Source organism: Halichoeres trimaculatus, unplaced genomic scaffold (genome assembly GCF_033239565.1).
Source record: "Halichoeres trimaculatus isolate MK-OKI-2021-1 unplaced genomic scaffold, fHalTri1.1 fHalTri1_scaffold_13, whole genome shotgun sequence".
Taxonomy (NCBI): domain Eukaryota; kingdom Metazoa; phylum Chordata; class Actinopteri; order Labriformes; family Labridae; genus Halichoeres; species Halichoeres trimaculatus.
Genome location: NW_027437191.1, coordinates 2,493,967 through 2,511,284, shown reverse-complemented (window position 1 = coordinate 2,511,284; position 17,318 = coordinate 2,493,967). Strand labels below are relative to the sequence as shown.

The window sequence follows — 17,318 nt, the reverse complement described above, 5'->3', positions numbered from 1 at the left end:
AACTGTTCTCCATGGTATTCAGGCACTAGTTACTGTTTCATGCTAACCTTGTTTCATGTGATGGATCAAAGACTCACCCTGACGTGGCCCTCGTATGCAGTGCCAATCCCTCTCTGAGGGTCGATACCCAGAGGACCCTTTGTCTGGTCCTGGGGCACAGGACACACAGCTGGGGCCTTATCCGCACACGTCACATGGCAGGAGAAGTTACACACTGGACAAGAAGGCAGACAGACAGACAGACAGACAGAGGGGGTGAATGAGAGCGTCACCAGGTATGCGATCATCTTTTACAAACAGACTTAAAAATTTGCAGCTATTGAAATAAAACGTGCAGTGAAATTGAAAAGAGAGTCATGTCTTTTGGTAGGGTCCTTACCTTCACATGTACAGCCTTGGCGTATGAGCCCCACCATGAGGGACGTGCACTGGTTACACTTGGTGGGTGTGCTGAAGGATTTGACCACAAACTGATGTGCTTTAGGCTGGAAGAGATCAATACGTCAGTGGTTAAGACAAAGGACAAAGAGAAATCAGGTTTATGGCTGTGATGCTACAGAAACATGTCCAACCTTAGGTGAGGAGCGTCCAATACTGCCGTACCCCCCTGAGCGCATTGTAGGAGTCTGGACTGTACGCGGATGGTCAATCAACTGCAGGAAGCACAAAGACAGTCAGTGAAACCCGGAGCGCTTTTCACCAGTGTGAGGAGAGAATTTAACATATTTGTTTGTCACAAGTTCTCAGAAAACAAAAAGAAGAGGAAGGAAATTATGTGAGTAAGATGGTGGTGCTACATTTAAGAGCCTCATTAGTTCAGTAATTAAATCTACAGTTTTACAGTTCCACAGTTTCATTTAGCAGACACTTTTGTCCAAAGCAACATACAACACAAGCAAGAATTTAGACAGAAGAGGACACCTAGTTAGTGCGACAACAGTGTTACAAGTTGTCTGTTTGTGTTTTTCATATTTCTTTATTTTTTTAAATGTTGGCTTCATGTTTAGAGGGTTACACTGGCGTGCACATTGTCAAGGCAGGTTACCGACAGCTTTTTAAGGCCTCCTTGTTCATAAAAATAAATCCTGCTTTTACAGGCCGACAATTCAACAGACTGAAAAATGACCTGACCTCTATGGGCTCAACATCACTAGCCATGGAGGGAGAACGGGAGCGGGACTTGAGGTGAGACTTGTGGTCATCTTCCCTGGATGGAGTGTTGGAGGGGGTGAAGTTATCAATAGAGTCCACCTGGATGTATAGAAGCAGGATGGAGGATCCAGAGAGGACCAGCATAAAGGTTTAAAGTTGGGAGGGTGAGGAGGAGGAGAGTAAGACAGGAGGATGAGTGACAGGATGATGATCAGGTAGACAGAGAGAGGTACATCAGAAAAAGAGACAAAAAGAGAAACAGTGGCAGCTTAGTAAAAAAAATTGACAACGATATGGATTCATGCTCAGAGAGAAAAGAAACCAAATTTAGCTTTGTGATCAGGATATGTGGGCATATCCAGGGGACTGAAGGAGCTGACCACAACTTCATGGAGGACACATCTCAGCCAAAAGACCATGCTCACATGACACCACAGCTTCCAGCACACACCATGCACAGCAAGTCACACAGAGGAACATAGACGCCATCCAGCCCAAAAAACACTCACAGAAGCCCACATCATCAAAATCTGTGAAAAACAACATTTACTCTCTTCACAACACAACAAGCTTTCAGGGATCCCCGCCATGCAAACAGACAGCCACAATAAACAGGAAGTACATCCACCAATCAGAGAGTGACAACACGAGGAGAGGAAGCACAGGCAGAAAACAGCAAGTTTTAAGAAGAGAGGTCATAAAAATCACAGCGCAGTGGTGGTGCTTACACGTCTGCCTTTGCTAGATGGGCCAACAGATGGTGAGCGCTTCAGTGGCAGGAAGGAGAGGCAGAGAGTGGCAGAGACACAGAGATGAGTGAGTATCAGACTGACAGAGCTGAAAACACATCTGAACAGACTCAGGAGGAAACACTGATGTGATGATGTCTGCCTGCTCTGCACTGAACCAGTGGTTCCCAACCTTTGTTTTCTGATGAACGCTGTTCATCTTTAACTCATTATGGTGTTTATATCTTTATTTAAGATGGGCACACTATTTTATTACTGTCACATTAACCTTCAGATGAAGTCGGTGGTATATCTGTTTGCTGAGCCACTTGACACATCTCTCCACTCTCTCAGAGTTACAGCTTCTCATCAAACTTTACAAACTACTTTGTCACTACTTTGTCACCTCAAATTTCAACAAACCTTAAAGCTCTTCATCCACTGCTGGAGCTTTTTATATGAACACTTCATCTGCCTGTCTTTAAAGCCTATTATTAAGTTACTCAGTCTTCAACACTAACTTCTTATTTCACTCTTTTTCCCCAGTATTTTCGTAAAACTTTTTAAACCCTTTTCTTCAACTTTCATGCCAAAAGATGATTTATCTAATGGTTTTAATCTTATATTTTTAACCAAGCTAACTGAATACACTGAGTTGTCACTCACTCCTCTTCACACTCATGTGGTCAGGATTCAAGGTTGGACCATGTCACTGTAAATTTCCAGGTGTTTTAACATTTTTGAATCCAGTTTGCATGTTCATAAAAGCTGTAGCATAATTACTTCTATGTATTTCACTCATAAGTTGAGCTTCCTCTTAGTTTGGTTCATTCATTTTCACATCTATAAGCACGTGTACTGGCAGCCCAAGTTGGGAATCACTGTGTTTAAGAACTGTGTTGACCAGGATTAAGTTGGGAAGGAGGGCTAGAGAAAATACAGGCACGAATGGATAAATCAAACATGATGATTGGTGAGGAGGGAAAATCAGTGTGTTACAGAGACACATCAAGTCCCCTGTTTTTGGCTGAAGCTGTGCAGGGAGATTCCTTTAACATCCTTGTTGTTTGTTCTTTTGGACCAAAGCTCTAGTTCTACCAAGCCAAGGTCGATCCATTCAGAGAGCCACTAGCTGACAGGGACTTGCAGGTAACTGAGTACAAGAGCAGATCACTGCAAAGTGCATCAACATTCACAAAAGCAGCTGAAGTAAACAAATTTATATGAGCTAAATGTATATGAATTCACCAGGTTTCATGTGTTTTCTCTGAATAAGACTGAGGTCTGGTTTGGTTAACAGAACTGAATCATTTCACAGTAGCTCTGCTCTTCCTTACAGTCACACCAATGCACAGGCACAAACTCATGTACACAGTCTATAAACACAGATCTATAATTTGTTATCAGCTGACATGCTCAGTTCTACAGCATACAGCTGTCTCACACACTCACACACACACTCACACTCACACACACACACACACACACACACACACACACACACACACACACACACACACACACACACACACACACACACACACACACACACACACACACACTCAAACACACACAAGGACCTCTGCCTAACACGACACTTACGTCTTCCCAAAACTCAATTAAGGAAGAGGAGGATGAAGAATAAGAGTCCTGATGTACCAGAGATTGAAGCGAGGGAACAACCAAAAAGATAAAACAAACATAAAACTTTTGGAGAATTTATGCAAGAAAAACGAAACAAAACAAAAAGAACAGAACAGAAAACAGAGTGGAAAAACAAAGCATGTGAATTAACTGGTGATTCATGAGGCTTAAGATCTGGTTGGTAATGACGACCAACTTCGGTCATTTATTCCAGGCCAATATATGGTCATTCACTTCAGTTACACTTCAAGTGGACTCTGTGAGCATCTTTCTGAAATACTTACATCAAACTGGTCAAGTGCTGAGGTCGGGGCGTTCAGGAAAGCTAGGAAGGAATTCTGGGAATCCTGGTGCTTAACACCTGCAGGCAGCGCACAAAAACACAGCCAGGGTTAAGGAGATGACATTTTAACATCAGGGTCACCTTAGTGCACAGGCTGAGGGTCTGAAGTCCAGGACCTGAGGATCTATGAAGACTCCATGTGGGGGCGAAGAAGCTTCTTATAAAAGAGATGAAGCAGCCACCTCATGAGGAGTGATCAACTGACACCTGTAAGCATGGGCTAACTTTTACCTCCCCCTGAGAGCCTCACTGAACAAGGGATGGATGTGTCTGGTGTAAAAACAGGAGGATGCCTTCTTACATACAGAGCTAAAGTCTCTGTTAAACAGTTTAAGGTTTTTTATCCAACCTGTAGGTGCATGAGGCACAGTCCAACTTTTTTTTTTTTTTTTACATAGGAGGAGTGGAGGAGGCAGGTCATACTGTCCCTGACACAGGGACCTCTAGATCTGTGTGGAAGTAACACACACAGGGTAGTGTCTGCTGTCACTCTTAAATGACTCCACACATACCAAAAAAAAACACAAAAACAAAATATAACCGATCACATTTTCATCCCTGAATCCTCAAAAGTAATAAATGACAGTTTTGCCCTTTCAGGTTATTTTTTGATTGGTTTTTGGCCATAACTTTAGTTGACTTCCTCCACATGGAATGACAATCTGTAAGTTTGTTTTTTTTTTTTAAATGAAAAATTGTAATATTTAATTTTTTTCTACAATCAACGATACACTAGGGACAAATTTAAGACTCCTTGAGGGAAACAGAGGACAAAAATGTCCACTGCAAAAAAGACTCCTGTGAAAACAGAACAGATTCATGTTTTTATCTACTTTTAGTTGAAATCTTTCAATGAACTCCAGTCCTAATTTAATAAAAACAAGTATTTAATTATTTTAATTATTTCCCCGCTTTCAACTTCCATTTGAGTACATGACTCCTCTGTTTATCTGAAAGGTTACTGAAATAACAATCAACACTGGAGAAAATAACAACAATGCACCAGATTACATTTTATTACTAATCTTCATGTTTGTTTATAAATAGTCGTTTAAAGGGTTAAAATAATTCAAATAGTGGAATTTGGGGGTATTTTTGATTAAGACTGAAGTTAATTATACAGCACTTTTTGGCAGAGGATATTTTTGTCCTCAGTTGACCTCAGAGGGTGGTTAATCAAAGCAACCCATGAGGGTTAAAATATCTGTAACTACAAGACGACAGAATAGGAGATCATTTGAAGGCCTACCTCTCCGTAACCGCAGCTCTTCTGTCTCTTTCTTCAGTCTGTCGATTTCAGCCAGAAGCTCTTGGTTCTTACTCTCCATGTCCTGCAGTTTACTGGTGGTTCAGAAAACAACACTCACATTCAAGACTTGGTTTTTATTACAAAGATAGACAAAAGAGTGTGTTATATCAGGAATTATCATCCCAGTACTTCCCCAGATCATTTCAGACTTCACTTCAAATCAAACTACTGTATCTGCGAGCTTAGCAAAGCATGAAAAAACCTTTGGTTACCATTCTGTGGAGATGCTGTTGGCCTTGACCTTGTTCAGCTCGTCCTGGATGCTCTGCTTGGCTCTGATTTCAGCGTCTAAGGCAGACTGCAGCTCCAGACGGGCCGACATGTCCAACTTGGCAAAACGCCGCATCTTCCACGGCATGTCCTGAAGCACAGACAAACACAAGTAAAAAAAAGACAAAACATTAATTTAAAGAGTTAAAAAAGAGGAGGCGCCAGGATCAGAAAGATGGAGTAAGACTGCATAAAAGACACATTATCACCAACAACACGCTGAAGACAGGTGTGTCAGTATGAAACAAATTAGATCAGATAGTGTCTGCATGTTTGTGCATTTCACCGTGGCTCTCGCTCCCAAGCTGGTGATTCTCAGTCCCTCCAGCTCCTCCGTCATTTTAGTGGCCAGAGCCTGCAGGTAGCCCCGAGCATCTTTTTCATCGCTCACCCTGCAGCACACACACACACACACACACACACACACACACACACACACACACACACACACACACACACACACACACACACACACACACACACACACACACACACACACACACACAGAGTTACACATACGCTCCTGATCAAACTCCCAAGACCAGCTGAAAACGGCACAGATTTACATGTTACAATGTTGGATCTTAAAAAAGTTTTAGGTAGAGTAAAAAGAAGAAATGGAAGTAAGACAAAACATGAGTAAGAAACTTTTTGAAAACAACAGTTAAAGGTAAACAGTCCAATCATCTGATCAAAGTTTCAGAGCTCAGCCTCCAAAAGAGAAAATCTGCTCTCAAATGTGGATTCATGTGATTTCCTGTCAGATATTCACTCTGTCATGACCTCCTGATGGCAAATGCTAAAAGGCTTCCTCTCTTTGAACATGGTCAGATTGTTGAGCAGCATCAGCAAGGCCTCTCACAACTCGCCATCTCTGCTGAGGCTGGATGCAGTAAGACGGCCATTTTGAATTTCTTCAAAGATCCTGAGGGTTATGGATCAAAAAAGTCCAGAGGTAGACCCAAAGACATTTCACCAGAGCTGAGCCAGAGGATCTGATTGGCTGTCCATCAAGACACGGGAAGATCCTGGACCCAAATGAAGGCTGTTACTGGAGCCGACTGCAGCCCAATGACCATCAGACGCCATCTGAGAGAGAAGAGCTCTAAGAACAAAGCACATCTACAAAGGCCTTGTCTCCTTCAACGCCACAAACTCGCCGTTTGGACGTTTTCAGAAAGCAGCAAACATGGGACACTGAAAGGTGAAGAAAGTTTGATTCTCTGAGGAGAAAAACCTGAACCTTGACGTCCTGATGGCTTCAATGTTACTGACATGACGAGGACATCCCACTGGAGATGTTTTCACGGCGGCACAGTGGAGGGGGCGACACCATGATCTGGACTTTTTCCCTCAATGGAACAATGGAGCTTCAGGTTGGTCAGGGGCATCAAACGGCAGCTGGCTCTGTGGAGATGTTGCAGGGGGCCTCCTTCATGACTGAGGGCCCTGGTCTGTGTGGGAATGACTGGGTTTTTCAACAGGACAACGCTGCAGGTCACAATGGCCGCCTGACAAAGGACTTCTTCCAGAGGAATCAGTTCACTCTTTGGGACCATCCTGTGTGTCCCCCTGATCTAAATCACACTGAGAACATTTGGGGATGGATGGAGAGGGACGTTTACAGAAATAGACATCAGTTCCTGGTAGTGGATGATCCTCCATGAAGACATCTTCACTACTTGGAGCAACGTTCACACGGCCTCCTGGAAACACTCGCATCAAGTGTGAGGTGATCAACGAGAATGGTGGAGCTCCTCATCACTGACTCCTTTTTAACACTTTGATTTCTATTTCAGGGGGTTTAAGGATTTTACCTGTGGTCTTAAACTTTGATCATCTGATGAACTATTAACTCTATTTCACTTCTTTTTGCAATAAATTACTTATTCTTTTTTTTCCTCTTTAAGATCCAACAGTGAAAACCAGGAGTATGTTTAAGTCTCTGAGCATGCCAAAGCATTTTACTGCTGCACTTCAGTTTAAAAAGCAGCTCCCAGCCTTGATCAATGGATGTCAACCTTCTTGTAAATAATCACGTCTGAAGATTAACATTCATTTGCGCCTTTGAAACAGTTTGCTGATGTAAGAATGCATCACATCCACCAGGGGGCAGCACAGATCACTGAACTCATTAGGGACTGCATTCCAGACTCACATTTGTACACACATGTTTGGAATGCGAGTTGGTGTGCTTTGGTGTGTGTATCTTTCAACTTTTTGATGGATGTATTTTGCACGTGTGTGAGTGTGTGTGTGTGTGTGTGTGAGTGTGTGTGAGAGAAAGTTGATGTGTGTGTGGAATGCGTGCTATGTGAAGACTGCAGGCCTGTCCAACAGAGGGAAGCCGAGCAGCTGGTGAGGTGTCAGCTGCTTTGGGAAGTGATCTGAGAGGAAGGGTGGGTCGAGTAGTTCTGGGTCCATGAGAGGAATGTGAGAGCGACTTCATTTGTACTGTACACAGGAACCTGATACGCCACTAGAAGACACAGGAGGGTGACTGAGAAACTCGCCACATGTGTGAGTGTACGGAGTTCTCCGTGCGTCTTACCACTGAATGATCTCTGTGATCTGGGCCTCCCAGTGAGCCACACTCTCCTTTTTGTCAGCCAGCTCCCTCATCTCATCCTCCAGCTGACGGTTGGAGCTGCTCACCTTCTCAAACATGCTGGTCAGCTGAGGGAAGATGCAGAAACACATGTTTAATGAACACCACAACAGAAGCTGACATGACATGACACCATTAAAACACTGAAGTGTCCATGTCTGATAGTCTGTTGTGAAACTACAGGCTGAATGATGAGTCCTGAATGTGAAAGTACAGTTTTTGAGTAGTATCTGACCAAGCTGATGATTTAATGCTCAACCTCTCTGTTAGGAAGCTGCGTCCACTCACATCCACACATCCACACATCCACCCTGGGACGAGGAGGTGATTAATCTTAAAAATCTGCCTCATAATCCTTTAATATGAGAGGCGTGTCTCATTAAATTATCCTTACATCATCACAAGCCTTAAGCCGCCCCATTGTTCGCCTTAATACTCCACACTGTGGGCACGTTTTTGGTGTCTCGAATCTGTCAGAGCAGTGATGTAATTTGTGAGTGAAGACGGTAATTTCATATTATTTTGTAACTGCTGTCCAATCCTGGAGCTGGTTGCCAGTGAATGTTAGGGAAAGACAGTTAAGGTCATAAAACAGTCTGTGTTGTAGAGAAGGCGTCAGGCTGCCTAAGAAAAACACAAAGACAGGATTAAATAAATATTGCCTCTTAAGGCGTGTGCTTGGGCCCAGTGAATAGAAGCCTGGTTCATGGCTCTGAATTTCACTCCCTGTGATGAAATCACACCATATATGGGTAAAGTCATGAGTAACACAACGGTCACAGCACAGACACCACACCTCGAGTTAAAGTCTTTTGATATATCACGGTTTGAGATGTGAGCACTCACTCAAGTGGTCTTGATTAATGTCAGTGAGTGGTTATCTATGAGGGAACGTGTTTGACATAAATAACAATCAGTTCAGATTGTGGCTGAACAATCTTGGCAAAAATGTGAATTATGATTTTTCTGCTTAGCATTTAGATCACAAATCTCTTACACGATCATTTTCACAACACGTTTATTGCACTGATGAACTTATCACCGGATATCTCTAGACATAAACAAATAAAAAACTAAAAGTAAAAATGACATGTCAAGTGATGTCAATGTATTGTTTTGTAATATAATATTGACTAAAGTTAGCCATTCAGTGTCTTGCTTTGACTTGTTTGGAACCTTGCTGTAGTTATGCTGCAGTCAGTCCTGAGTCTGCAGTAACTTTTCTTTTCTCTTCCTGGTGAAAACATTTACCTCTTAGTATTTAGACATTTGGAGTTCTCAGTATTGTTTAGAGAGTAACTGTGATATCTTTCTGTGATAAAAGTTGAATTTCTGTTTTAAAACAAATTTTAAAAAAAGATTTTTTTTATTTTAATTTTTTGATTTAAAAAAAAAAAAGTTATATTGATGTACACTTACCACTACCATATAAATGCGATTTTCCATATACCGGTACATTGGCATCTAGCTAGTGCTGTTTTCTACATGATTTTTGGTCCATTAGGGGAACATTTTGAGAGAGTAATGTACTTTTTCTGTGCTCAGTGCTTCTTCAGTCAAACTTTGGGCAGAAAATCCTGAATCAGAGTTTTCTTGGGAAATTGCTATCATCTGCTAAGCTAAGCTAACTGTGGTGAGTAGTCGACGTAAGGTCCAGCTGCTCTGGTGTAAAGTAAAGAATCAATAAGGGAATGGTTTATTATAAAGGCTAATGATGTTGGTGGACTGAACAATTTCTGATCTTATCAGTAACTGGTTATTTATAGGGATGCACCAATACCAATCCTGGTATCGGTGTATTGGTGTCCCTCAAAGCTAGATCGGTATCAGTGGGAAAGGGGCCGATCTATGGTGCTGATTCAAGCAACCAGCTCTATGCCTTTTTTACTGGGGCTCTTTGCCACTCAATTTAAAATGTTACCTTTGCTGCACTTTTTTTCTGCATTACCAGTCTACAAGGTATAAAAGTTTACAATTGAATAGAATTCCATCTACTCATTTTTTGCCTTTTACCCAAAACATTACCAGTCTTATACCGCAGTGGGAGCCTATTCCAACGCAGGTTATTATCTGACGCTGGTATCGGACCGATATCTGTATCGACTGATACCCAAAGCCCAGGTATTGGTATGGGTATCAAAACCAGAAGAGTTTGATCGGTGCATCCCTGGTTATTGATGCCCATCCCTTGTCATTCAAGCAGCATGAGCAGCACCCTGTCTTTCTTCAGTCGGCAGCAGGCTCACATGCTGTAAGATGCTTTACCAATACAAAGAATAGGGCCTTGGTTGTTGATGGTGGAACAGCTTCACTACTTAAAAAAAGTTCTCCTCTTTGAAAAATGCGTCAGAACAGAAACACTGTTGCCATAATACTGTTTCTGAGAGCACTGAAGAACTACTGTTTGTGCAGAGTAACACACACTTTTTAGTCCTGACATCTGTCATAAAAACTAAATAACATCATAAATAACCAACACTTATAAAAACCAACACTTGTAAAAACAAAAATGTTCTAAGTCTCCCACCTCTATGGCACTGTTTACACTGAGGGGTCCTTCTGGACTTCCATGAGTGATTTCCAAGATCAGTACAGAGTAATCCAGAACCTCATTCCATCTAACTGTGTAGGAGGCTACAGGGTGTTTTTATGAGCGACACTGAACAGTGATTTCTTTGGCAAAGCTGGGACAGAGAGGGGGTGGAGGGAGGAATGTGATGACAGCGTTTAAGCCAGCTGAGGAGGGTTACCTGGGGTAAGAGAACTGTTTTTTTGGTGTGTGTGTGTGTGTGTGTGTGTGTGTGTGTGTGTGTGTGTGTGTGTGTGTGTGTGTGTGTGTGTGTGTGTGTGTGTGTGTGTGCGTGCGTGCGTGTGTGTGTGTGCGTGAGAGAGAGAGAATCACAGAGATAAAAGATGAGAGAGCAAGGTAAAACAATACTGGAATAAAAAGGAGAGAAAAAAGCAAACTCTGCTATTTGTAGAGAGTGGAGTTGATTGTTCTGATGGTTTGGTTTCTTTACCTTATCCAGCTCACTGGACAGCTTCTTATTCTCCTCAATCAGCAGGACTCTCTCCCTCTCATACTTCTCTTTGTATTCCGTCTCAAACTCTTCCCGTTCGCTTTGGCTGAAAGACAGGACAGACAGACACACACACACACACACATTCATTGTCTGACCTCAATTTACAGGGTGGCTGGGTCAATGACATGACGGGAATATTGAATTCAATTCAATAACTTTAGGACAGCCTCTTGAGTTGTAGCATCTCATTGTAGTTTTGTAATTTCGGTGTCCAAGTGCAGTATTTCCTTTTCTAATAAAGTAAGCATTTCCTCACGTGTTACTTTAACCTATAAAAGTTATGTCATTTTAATTTATCTTCAGCCTATTCCAATGATTTTTTTCTGATTGGGCACCTAAAACCCCAAAACGTCAAGTGGTGAAACTGTCAGGGCAAATGAGCATACAAATTAAACTATAAAAATGGTGTGTCAGTGGAATGAAATTCAAAAAGAAAATACTGTGGTATTATTTGATGTTTGAAACCTTTCAAATAAAACACTTTTTGAACAAAAAAAGTTTTAAATCTTTTGAGTTAAAAACTTTTGTCCAGCAATTTGCATCTTGTTGATGTCAGGATGGTGCAACCGTAACATTGGACTTTTATTTTGCAGGACACAACACTAAATGGGATGCTGCATGCTGGATGCTGGATGCTGAGGTCTTCAATGGTTTGCAGACCAAGGACCCCCTTCCTGAGATGCAGCAGGGACCCCTTGCTATATAGACATACTGTATATGAAATTATGTTTTCTGTTGAACCAAGCCTAGTGCCCTGTACAGTGGGGTAAAAAGTATTTAGTCAGCCTCTGATTTTGCAAGTTGTCCACTTTAGAAAGACAAGAGAAATCTGTAATTTTTATCAGAGGTACACTTCAACTACAAGAGACGAAATGAGTAAAAATTCCAGGAAATCACATTGTAGGCAGGATTTTTGAAGAATTTATTTGTTAATGGTGGAAAATAAGTATTTGGTCATCCACAAACAAGCAAGATTTCTGTCTCTCACTGACCTAAAACTTCTTTAAGAAGCTCTTCTGTCCTTCACTCATTACCTGTACTAATGGCACCTGTTTGAAGTAGTTATCCGTATGAAAGACACTTGTCCACAGCCTCAAATGGTCAGAGTCCAAACTCAACCATGGCCAAGATCAAAGAGCTGTCCAAGGACACCTGGAAGAAAACTGTAGACCTGCACCAGTCTGGGAGGAGTGAATCTACCATAGGGAAGTGGGTTGGTATGAATAAATCAACTGTGGGAGCAACTGGAATAAAATGAAAGACATACAAGACCATTGATAACCTCCTTCCATCTGGGGCCCCATGCAAGATCTCATCCCATGGGGTCAAAACGATCAAGAGAGGGGTGAGCAAAAATCCTAGAACTACACGGAGGGACCTGATGAATGATCTGCAGAGAGCTGGGACCAAAGTAACCAAGGCTACTATCAGTAACACACTATGCCGAAAGGGACCCAAATCCTGCAGCGCCAGGCGTGTCCCCCTGCTTCAGCCAGTACATGTCCAGGCCCGTCTGAAGTTTGCCAGAGAGCATATGGATGATCCAGAAGAGGATTGGGAGAGTATCATGTGGTCAGATGAAACCAAAACAAAACTTTTTGGAAAGAACTCAACTCGTGGTGTTTGGTGGAAGAAGAATGCTGAGCTGCATCCCAAGAACATCATACCTACTGTGAAGCATGGGGGTGGAAACCTCATGCTTTGGGGCTGTTTTTCTGCAAAGAGGACAGGACGACTGATCCCTGTGAAGGGAAGAATGAACAGGCCATGTATGGTGAGATTTTCTGCCAAAACTTCCTCCCATCAGTGAGAGCATTGGAGATGGAACGTGGCTGGGTCTTCCAGCCTGACAATGATCCCAAACACACTGCTCGGCCAACGAAGGAGTGGCTCCACAAAAAAGCATTTCAAGGTCCTGGAGAGGCCTAGCCAGTCTCCAGACCTCAACCCCATAGAAAGGTTGTGGAGGGAGTTGAAAGTCCCTGTTGCCCAGCAACAGCCCCAAAACATCACTGCTCTAGAGCAGATCTGATGGAGGAATAGGCCAAAATACCAACTACAATGGCCCTCATTTATCAAATGTATGTGCGCCTCAAAAATGGGTACACACTCATTTTCACACACAGATTGGCAATTATCAATCTGAAAGTGGGTGTCAAGTACGCGCAAATCCCACGCCAGGTCTGAGTTTGTGTACGCAAGTTTCATGTCGGTGGGCAGCACGGTGCAGTGAGGGAAATCCGCCTGCTGAGGAGAATTACTAGATCATATGAGCGCAAAACATTTACGGACAGAAAAGCCAATGTTCTTAGATTAACATTTAGATTGTTGAATTAGATATGACACAAAATATTGTTTCTGACATTTCACTATTCTTCTTCCGCCAATCAAGAAAATACATCACTATGACAGAGCAGCGCGAGCTGTCAGCTGATTTCTCTGTTTAAAAAATGTTTCCTTTATTGATTTACTTAAAAAAAGAGGCAAGATTGTTAAATGAGGGCCATTGTGAGCAAACCTGGTGAAGACTTGCAGAAAATGTTTGACCTATGTTACAAAGTATTGAGCTGAACTTTTGTTATTGACCAAATACTTATTTTCCACCATAATTTACTAATTTAATTCATTTATTCTTTAAAAGTCTTATGATGTGATTTCCTGGATTTTTTTTCTCATTTTGTCTCTCATGGTTGAAGCTTACCTCTGATGAAAATTACAGACCTCTCTCATCTTTCTAAGTAGGAGAACTAGCAAAATCAAAGGCTAAATACTTTTTTGCCCTGATGTATAAATGTTACATGTGTTACGTTGTTATTGTGTATCCAGTACCAAGCTATCCAGAAATTCCTCAGGTTCATGGATTTATACTTTCATTTAAAATATCTATGGGGTATTGTGAGTGGGGAGTAACAAATATTTGAAAATGTGAAAATGTGTCTGATTAACCCGAAAATGTCACAGAACAATACCTCCACAGATCCCCTAGGGGCTCCTGAAAAACTATGATATCGAGAACCCCAAATGACCTTTGTGACCAAGTGAAAAAGTTTTTAGATCTCTCTCAAATGTTGATAAAAACTGATTATTTTCAGTTCGTAGGTTCTGCAGCGTAAGTTGGCTGGTATAATTTCTATGTTAGGTAGCACAACCAATGTTATACAGATGAAATTTTTGATTTTGACTTAAAAATGATATGCATTTACTTGATAACAAAGGCTAATGCTGATGCAGTTCTCCAAGCAGATGCCTGTGGGTGGCATTTCAAAAGACCATCCACTTCCTGTTAGAGTGAAGTGTTCTGAAGACACCCAAGAGGAAGTTAGAGGAGGTAACTTTATGTTATTTACATAACCCCGGTTCTCTGAGTAATAAGAGTGAGATATCTCACTATGGGATGCACGCCCCTGCTGCAGCCCTCAGTAGCATTAAGCTCATTACGCCAATCCTGATTGGCTGGTGTCTGTCCGCCCCAGGTAGTCCTACCTACCTTAAATACTTCATGCGGACGGCACCACGTCATTCAAGATAAGCACCTCTTCTCACTTGCCCAAGCAAGAAGGGTTGTCTGGTGAGACATCTCACTCATATTACTCAGAGAACCGGGGTCATGTAAATAACCTTAAGTTCTCTTCCATAATATTTCGCTCGATGTCTCACTATGGGATATGGTTGCTCCAGTATTGCCAGACAAGCTTATCTAGCGTTGCTCTCAGGGAGAGCAGCTCCACAGGATCAATCTGCATGCTAGCATATGCAACTGACAGGAACATAATCCCCCTGATGGTTGATATATGCCACGGTCGTTGTATTGTCCATCCTCACCAGAACGTGATGACCCATGAAAGATGGAAGAAAGTGTTTCAGGGAGAGGAACACCGCTGAGCTCCAGAAAATGTATGTGAGAGCGCTGAAGATTCACACACCGGCGACCCCTCACACACCGGCCCTCGTGAGTCCTGCCCCAACCTGTCAGGCTGGTGTCCATAGTGACCACCTGCCTGGACAGGACTGAACCCATGGGCACCCCTTGGGTCAGAAAGGACAGGATCCGCCAGTGGCGCAGCACCCTGACACATTCTGGTGTGACCAAAGTAGGCCCCCCTGTTGTAGGCCTTCTCAGTCAGAGCTGACTGGAAACGGTCAGATTCGGACGGCCGGCTGGGGCTCTTGGAGGACAGTGCTGACAGACGTGGGTGGAGGTGTGTTGCAACGAGTGACTCGATCGGAGTCATACAGAGCAGACCCCGGCCCTCCATCGCTTCACAGTTGAGGGAAGAGGCCCCGGGAATCGGGCTCCTGCTGCTGTAAGGGCGGTCTCTCCATGAGCGCGCTATCTCATCCAGCAGCTCTGGGAAGACAAGGACAAGCTGCTTTGTCGCGCTTTTGGCCGAGGGCGATTTCTTCCCTTCGTAGCAGGATCTGGAGGTCTCAGCTACAACAGAGGGCCAAGGGATGGCCCGTCTGTGGACAGTTAAGCTAGCTAGCCCAGGATGCGAGATATGCTCCAAGTGAGAAGAGGTGTTTGAATGACGTGGTGCCGTCCTGCATGAAGTATTTAAGGTAGGTGGGACTACCTGGGGCAGACGGACATGTTTCACCAGCCAATCAGGGTTGGCGTAATGAGATTAATGCTTCTGAGGGCTGCAGCAGGGGCGTGCATCCCATAGTGAGACATCGAGCGGAATATTATGAAAGAGAACTAAAAGTGAGAGCGAACTAAACTCTAATGACATTACACTCTAAAAACAGTCACATCAACTACCAACAAGAAGAAGCTCTTCAGTTTCTATACATTAACACCAGACTGTAGGAGTTATTTCTCTGCTTTGACATGGGGCTGTATGAGCTACAGCAGTGTTTCCCAATCCTGGTCCTGGAGGACCCCTGCCCTGCATGTTTTAGATGTTACACCCACTCCAGCACACCTGATTCAAATGAATGGCTCGTTATCAGGCTCCAGCGGAGCTTGATGACGAGCTGATCATTTGAATCAGGTGTGTTGGAGTTGGGAACATTAAAAAACATGCAGGGCAGGGGGTCCCCAGGACCAGGATTGGGAAACACTGAGCTGCAGGGTAACTAGCTTCTGTATGCTGCTCTGCATCCCAGACCACCAATTACTGAAACAGGTAACTCATAAAACCCCTTTACAAAAAATGAGAACTCCCCCTTCAACTGAGCTGTTTAAAAACTGACCTCATACAAACGTCGCTGGAAAACAAAGAAGAAAAAGTATTTTATCACACATGTAGATTGAAAAGTACCAAGAATAAGAAGCAACAGATTACAGAAATACCTCTCCCGGCGAGTTTTCTCCAGCTTGTCTTTGAGCATCAGGATCTCTTTCTGCAGAGTCAGGTGCTGGCTCTCTGCATCCCTCAACTCCTTGCGCAGGGTTTTCATCTCAGAGTTATGCTGCCCTTCTCTGCGTGTCAGCTCCTCCTCGTACAGGAGAGTTTTCTTCTCCAGGTCTCCTCGCAGGCGTCCCACCTCCTGAGTCTGGTCTGCTGAGGCCGGGATGGTAGAGGGGCCGGCCTGCTTCAACTTGGAGGTAGGACAGAGGAAACACTGGTTCAAACTTTTAGCTGTTGGTAACTTTAGTGTTAAGAAGTCCTCTCACTTTTGAGGATGAGCAGGAACTCTTAAAACGGAGAAATTAGCACTCAGCTCACCTTTAACCCTTCCAGCTCCTCTTCCAGCTGTCGACTGTACTGTTCATTACGTTCTCTCAGCTTCCTCTCTTTCTGAGTCTCTGCTATCTGCTCCTCTGTCTGAGCCTCCATCTGATGACGGACACAAGTAGAAACATCTCTCAATGGCTTTATCCTTCATAACAGCAACATAGTTTACTCTAGTACTTTGTGAAATCTACAAAACTCTAAAAAGTAGCACCAGAAAAACAGAAATAAGGGGAAGGTTGAATTGTGCACAAACCACAGAAAGGAGATGGAGCAGGATGTGCTACCAACCACAGGGAGACTACTCTACCTCCTTTCTAGCTCTCTCTGCCTTTCGCACCTCGAGGCGGAGAGCCTCAACTTTCTGACTTAAGCTCTCCATCTCTTCCTCCTTGTCCCGCAGCTGGCGAGTAAGGCGTTGCTTCGCTGACCTGAAAAGTTAGTTACAGCAGGGTTTTAGTATAACAGGGAGTGATTTACAGAAAAAGAAATAAGAAAACATA

The 17,318-nt window shown here is 43.2% G+C and overlaps 1 protein-coding gene across 7 annotated transcripts in view; it reads right to left on the bottom strand.

Moving 5' to 3' along the window:
- Positions 1-17,318, bottom strand: part of cdc42bpab (CDC42 binding protein kinase alpha (DMPK-like) b) — a 108,101-nt gene that overhangs the window by 15,303 nt on the left and 75,480 nt on the right. For 3 of the 7 annotated variants that reach the window (XM_074684844.1, XM_074684845.1, XM_074684847.1), the window contains exons 15-29: positions 17,126-17,246; positions 16,810-16,920; positions 16,434-16,681; positions 11,075-11,180; positions 7,998-8,122; positions 5,733-5,838; positions 5,389-5,537; positions 5,117-5,208; positions 3,809-3,885; positions 3,483-3,530; positions 1,881-1,919; positions 1,132-1,251; positions 573-653; positions 380-485; positions 78-214 (exon numbers count right to left, since the gene is read on the bottom strand). In XM_074684844.1, coding sequence (XP_074540945.1) covers positions 78-214; positions 380-485; positions 573-653; positions 1,132-1,251; positions 1,881-1,919; positions 3,483-3,530; positions 3,809-3,885; positions 5,117-5,208; positions 5,389-5,537; positions 5,733-5,838; positions 7,998-8,122; positions 11,075-11,180; positions 16,434-16,681; positions 16,810-16,920; positions 17,126-17,246 — 1,666 coding nt within the window. The remainder of the gene's footprint in view (positions 1-77; positions 215-379; positions 486-572; positions 654-1,131; positions 1,252-1,880; positions 1,920-3,482; positions 3,531-3,808; positions 3,886-5,116; positions 5,209-5,388; positions 5,538-5,732; positions 5,839-7,997; positions 8,123-11,074; positions 11,181-16,433; positions 16,682-16,809; positions 16,921-17,125; positions 17,247-17,318) is intronic. The other 4 variants (XM_074684846.1, XM_074684850.1, XM_074684848.1 and 1 more) reach the window with 2 other exon arrangements.